This window comes from Elephantulus edwardii, unplaced genomic scaffold (assembly GCF_000299155.1).
Source record: "Elephantulus edwardii isolate Elephantulus edwardi_28Jun2011 unplaced genomic scaffold, EleEdw1.0 scaffold00043, whole genome shotgun sequence".
In the NCBI taxonomy this organism is placed as follows: domain Eukaryota; kingdom Metazoa; phylum Chordata; class Mammalia; order Macroscelidea; family Macroscelididae; genus Elephantulus; species Elephantulus edwardii.
Window position 1 is genome coordinate 15,407,043 of NW_006399793.1, and position 6,440 is coordinate 15,413,482.

The following is a 6,440-nucleotide window of genomic DNA, read 5'->3' on the forward strand; positions in this document are numbered from 1 at the left end:
AATGGGCAGAAGACTTTTCACAAAGGAAGATGTTTGGATGACAAAGATTCACATGAAAAAATGCTCAAAATTATTGGAAGTGCTTTTACCATTTTTTACATTTAATTACATAGAAATAGGTATATATTCAGTAACAAAAATACTGGAAAAGAACATTGATATATAATTGAAGGGTTTTTTTACCTATTCCTTAATAGAAAAATTCATTCTGTTAATTTTTTACAGGTGCTTTTCAATGGGAAGCATTGGAAGAAGATATCAGGAAGAAGTTGAAAGATTCGGGAGATGTTTCCGATGTAATTGAGAAAGTTAAATGTATTTTAAAAACACCAGGAAAGGTAATTTAATTAATTGTAAATAGCTTTATTTGTCATTCTTTGAATTAAAGTTGATATGCAATTATGAGTATGTTATGAGAGGAGTTAAATAATATCTTCCATTTATACAGAATAATTTAAATATAATTAACATAAGTATGTTACTTCTCACTAGTTTAAATTCAATGCCTACAAGAATGAAAATGTTATTGCTTTGTATATTATAGCTTCAGAGCGTTCATTTGTGAATTTCATCCTCTGAAACATTCTCTTGATATAATATAATCTGTGCCAAGAATGAAGATCTGTTCAATTTGTATTTAAAAAGCTCCAAACAAACCAGCTCCACTGACATCACATTATAGTGCAGCCTTTTTGGACAGAGTACATCTGCCCTGTAGAGTCTTCAAGGCTGTAAATCTTTACAGAAGCCAACTGCCACATCAGTCTCCTGCAGACTGATGGTATTGAACTGTTAACCTTTTGTTTGGCAGCCTACCTTTCTGACCACTACATCACTAGGGCTTCTTGTAGGAGAAGGATGGGCAGTCTCCTCCGGTATGACTAACTGGTTCTAAAAATCCACTGGAGGGTCAGTTATGAACCAGTTCTGACTCAAAGGCAAACAGCAATCACTTTATTTAAAGAGATACTTTCTCCCTTCTACATTTAGTTTCTAATTATCTGTTTAACCAGGTGGGCAGTTAAGGATTTTTCTCTCCCAAAGTTATAAAAAAGATTCAGTGGTAACAAAAAATATACATGTGGCCGTAAACTTCTCCACATTAAAATGTTAGTCATATAGATTGAATCCAGTTTGTACAAGCTTTAAAAGTAGCTTTAATATTTGTTAAATTGTAAGACAACTACACTATACAGTTTAGCCAGTGTATTCTTATTTCAGATTTTGTGATAAAAAGACTAGAGTAGATAAGTACATAAGTTGTACTCATTACCTAGCAGAATACCGGTTTTAGCACAACCAATCTCTTGGTTTACAAAGGTTAGACTAATATATAGTGCATATACCAGCCCCACTTCTGCTCCAACTTTTTCTGTTAAACTGGTTTATAGTAGCAAACAAGTGCTACTTTAGAATGTGCTTCAAAACATTTACTGTTAGTATTGTATTATTGTGCTAAAGATATTTTATTGTATCTGGTGGTGTTTCTTTAACATTTTTGATGCTGAGATACATTATTTAATGGTAAAGTATTTAACTAACTGAAATGAAGTACAAACTGTATCTAAATATTCTGATTCACATACAGATTCAACTTAAAGCCATACTTGGAAGCAGAAGTTGGACACCATGGGAAAAACATGATTATTACGTTTTTACAAGTGACTTTTGCCAGTTCTGCAATCTTAAGTTATTAATATTTTCAACTTGATACTTGAAAAATATCAAACAGAACAAAGTCTTAATGACAAGTCCTGATTATTAAATGGGGATTTTTTTTTACCCTAACTTAAATTTTTTAAAATTTAAATTTATTATTAATTTCAGTAAAAATTTACAGAAACTTTAGATTTCCATTCATTTATAGTTGCACATTTCTCCCCTCTCAGCCTTCCCCCCCCAGAACACTACCCTCTTGGAAAAGTAAAAGAAAAAGTCTTTCATTGTTTTACAAACCCTCCCCCAGGTCTACTTCACCATGTAGCCTTCGCTCTAGACTCCTGTCATGACAAACATACCTAATCACATATCCCTTTTTAACGGTTTTCTCCCTCAGCTGTTTCAATGCAGTATACATTATTGAGTCCATCTTTCTCAGTCTCTCCCCAACCCCAAGGTCAGTCCTCTTTTACAACAGTGGCACCATGCAATATTTGTCCTTTTGTGACTGGGATACTTCACTCAGCATAATGTCCTCCAGAGTCACCCATTTTGAATATATTGTGTGAGTTCCTTGTTTTTTCAATGCAGCGTAGTATTCAGTTGTGTGAATATATCACAGCTTCTCTATCCACTCATTTGTTGATGGAGTATTTTTTTTAAACAAAGTAATCTACTTTGTTTTAAAAGTTACACGCTGAAGCAAGTGCAGAGTTGTCAATTTTTATAGGTGTGTGGGAGAGTGGCAGTTCTCTTGCCATTTCATTTGATTAATTAATCCTTCTGTAAACATCTGCATCTATAGTCTATTTTTCAGAGTTATCTAGATTAAGTTGTATATAGACCAGTGAAAATGTGCATCTGTGTTCATTTCAAACTTTAACTATTTTTTCAAATTCTAGATGTAAGACAAAACAGTCTGATCATGTTGTTTTTGCTCTGTGTCATCGACTACAACTCCTAGCAACCCCACAAACAACAGATATGAACCTGGCCCCATCCTGCTCCATCGTCACTGCTTGTCATAGGCTCAAACCCATTGTTCTAGTCACTGTGTCAGTCTAGTTTGTTGAGCATCTTCTCTCTTCCTCTGACCCTCCGTCTTTTCCAGCATCATTTCTTTTTCTGAGGACTAGCCTCTCCTGATAACATGCCCAGAGTGTGTAGGACAAGTTTCAGAATCCTTGCTTCTAATGAGCACGCTGGCCGCATTTCCTCCAAGACAGCTTTGCTTATTCTTTTGGCAGTTCATGAGATACTCAGTACTCTTCTCCTACAGCAAAACGCAAAGGCATTGATTCTTCTGTAATCCTTATTCATTGTTCCACTTTCAGATGCGTAGGAAAAAGTTGAAAATAACATAGCTTGATCAGATGCACCTTAATCTTTAAACTGACATTCTTGCTCTTAGCATTTTTGAAAAGTCTTTGACAGCAGGTTTTTCTGTTGTAACATGTCTTTTGACTTCATGACTGCTCTTATCATGGGTGTTGATTTTGGATGCAAGTAAAATGCAATCATTGGCAATTTTAATTTTTCCCCCCCTCTGCCTATCATAATGTTGCCAATTGATGGGTCCAGTGGTGAAGATTTTTAAAAATCATACAGATTCATAATTTATTTAAATACATACATGTTGTTTGCTATCCTAAAGAGTAGTAGTTTGAACCTATGAACTGCACTGTGGGAGAACAATGTGGTAGTCTGCTTTTGTAAAGATGAAAATCTTGGAAGCCTTTAAGGTCAGTTCCCCTCTGTTCTGTAGGGTCATTTGGAGTTGGAATCACCTTGAGAGCAATATATGAATGGTCAGGACAAAAGTGCTGTCTCTTACTCTGCATCTGGCTGGGCCTTTCCTTGACTCTCATTCTGAATGTCTTCCTTTAAGTTCAGAGAATAATATGATTCTTGAACTAAATTCCTTCTTTTGTACAAGAGAAGAGCACTTCCACTTGTTTTGGCTGTGCTTTCCTGTAAGAACCTCATTCATTGAGAAGAAGTGGGACACTGAATTGGGAATCAGGAATTGTACATGTGAGTTGTGAGTTGGCAGTGGATGGTCTCTGTTGCTAGTCAGCACACACCAGGGCTTTCTGTAAAATGGGAAATACACGGGATAAATTCTAATCATCCAGTGATGCTTTATGACTGTTCTTCTCCTACGTGACTCAGTGCTGTCAAGTCAGAACCGACTCATAGCTAGCTGACCCTCAGAGAGTTTTCAGAGGTTGTAAATGACATCTGAGGAAGTTGTCTATGTTTCCCCTGAAAGGATTTGAAATAGGTAGATTTCTGCGTAGTGGATTTGAACCACCCACCTTTGTGTTAGCAGTGCAATTAGATATATATGATGGTTTTAAACTGTGTGTAGGATTTGATGGTGTACTTTATAGGACAGAATTTTTTTCTTTTGTTTTAAATGTTTGTTTTGCTCATAGGTACTATTCCAGAGTCTGTTTTCTTTACTTTTTGAGGAGAGATAGTGCTGCTTTTTCCCCCTTAAGAAAGACAAAATTTCTCACTCTTGTCCACAGTGGATTACTCTAGTGTGAGGAGCAGATATCATTTCTTTTATCATTGCTAAATTTGTGCATTAGTTTGTTTCATAGAGGAAAAGTGTTCTGAGTCCGAAAGGTGTCCCGGCAGAAGCTCAGGCTCTGGGTTCTGACTGAAGCTGAGGTTCTGAGATTGAGTCTGGGATTTGAGTGGAGGATGGTAGAAGGACTGGCTCCCAACTTCTAGGTAGGGAACAAAGGGATGTCTGAAAATAACAATTGAGTGTAAGTGAAATTGAAGACCATCAAAAGGACAAAGGACTGACCTCTGAATGTGGTTCAGAGAAAGGATTCACAAGGTTAGACAGAGACACTTATTGGATACTCACAGCTAGAGTAAGTGGACACAAGGAGACAGATAAGCATGATCATGCTGTTGGTTTTAGGTGCCGTCAAGACATCTACAACTCATAATGACTGTCAACAATGATCTGACCCTTGTCCTGTCCTCAACCTTCCACATCATCTCTGAGCCGAGTGTGTCAGTCCATCTTGTTAAGAGTCTTCCTCTCTTTATATAATCTTTCCCTTGCCTTTCCAGACAACATGCCCAAAGTTTATGAGACAAAGCTTCACTTTTCCATCTCTAAGGAGCTCCCCAGTTTCACTTCTTCTAAGACAGACTTGTTTGTTCTTTTGGCTGCCTATGGGATATTCATATTCTTTTCTAACATCATTGTTTAAAAGCGTCAGTGAATCGTCTGTCATCCTTAGGCATTGTCCAGCTTTCACACCCATAATAAGAGATGTTTTTCAGGAGCTTCAATATCTTTCTATAGTAGACCTTTAACAAGATGAATCGACACAGCAAATGCAGTGGTGGAGTTTGAGCAGGGCAGAGATTGTGAGAATGGCATAGGATAGGACAAGATTCTGACCCATCATTTATAAGGTCACGATGAGATGTAATCAGCTCAGTGGAGCAGCAAAAACTTAAAAACAGCAAAAAGAGTCACTGTCAGCTAAAATTAACCAATTAGCAGTGGATTAGACTTCAAGTCTGCTTTGCAGAGGAAGATTTTTTCGGATTACAGTATTGTAGATAAAAATAGAGTTGAAATTATTTACCATTCTCAGGTATTTTTATATGCATCCTTTAGGAATACATACTGAGCTTGTTAGCAGTAGCAGGACATGCCACAATAGGAAAACCAAGAAAAGTTTCATTCTCTTAAGTACAAATAAAATATGTATCTATTTCCTTGCTTAATTAGTGACCAGAATAGCAGATTGCATGTGGAAATATACTACGAAGCAGGAGTGGCATCCATTTCCTAAAACAACATGACTCTGGAAACTCTATGAAATTTGAGTAACAGCGATAGTTATAGAAAGGCCTTTTGTTCATAGGTCGTGCTCTACTCAATGGCAATCAACAACAACAACAACAACAGGCATTCGTATGAAATTGGACCATTATGATCAGTTAGCCAGATGACAAAACCTGTGTGGTGTGAGCCAATACAGCACACCCGCTGTGGAGTTCAGCATTCACATAGCCAGTGTATTTACTGCCCTGAGTGTTGAATAGTGTTGTGTTGCTTATTGGCAGGTAGCAGATGTCATCCTTGCATGTAAATTACATGCAAGTTAATGGTGAGAGTTGCCATAGAATAGCTATTTGAGTTTTTCCACTTTTACGTATTCTCTAACTAGCTTATATATACTATTAAAGCATATGGTACATTCCCTCTTATCCTTTCATGTGTGTTTTTCCTTTGCAGATTAACTGCCTAAGGAATTGCAAAACCTATCAAGCCAGAAAACCTCTGTGGTTTTATAACACTTCCCTCAAGTTTTTCCTCAATAAACCTATGCTTGCTGATGTTGTCTTTGAAATACAAGGTATGCTTCCACTTTCACGGGATCTGCTATTCGCTTTTAGTTCCTAACATCTATCCCATTCCCATTTTGTAGTTCTGGCTTCAGATACTTTGAGGGGAAGAAGAATTATTCTCTGTGGTGGTTTGTGGAGTAAAAGTGACCAAATTTCTACAAAGTTCCCATGGAAATGAAAAAAAAAAATTCTTTCCTTTGTTGTTTTGCTTTTTCTTACCATATACTTCTTTAACTTTTAAAAGCTAACAAAAATTAGGGGCATCTGTAATACAGAAATGTAATATAAACTTCTGCTCTGCTCATTAATTTATGAGCTTAGATATTTTTAATCCAACTGAAACTGTTGTTGTTGTATACTCTCAAGTTGCTTTTGACTCATAGCAACCC

The 6,440-nt window shown here is 36.6% G+C and overlaps 1 protein-coding gene across 1 annotated transcript in view; it reads left to right on the top strand.

Moving 5' to 3' along the window:
* Nucleotides 1-6,440, top strand: part of RHOBTB3 (Rho-related BTB domain containing 3) — a 135,024-nt gene that overhangs the window by 69,052 nt on the left and 59,532 nt on the right. The window contains exons 7-8 of the mRNA XM_006885372.1: nucleotides 226-338; nucleotides 5,939-6,059. Of these exons, the coding sequence (XP_006885434.1) occupies nucleotides 226-338; nucleotides 5,939-6,059 (234 nt within the window). The remainder of the gene's footprint in view (nucleotides 1-225; nucleotides 339-5,938; nucleotides 6,060-6,440) is intronic.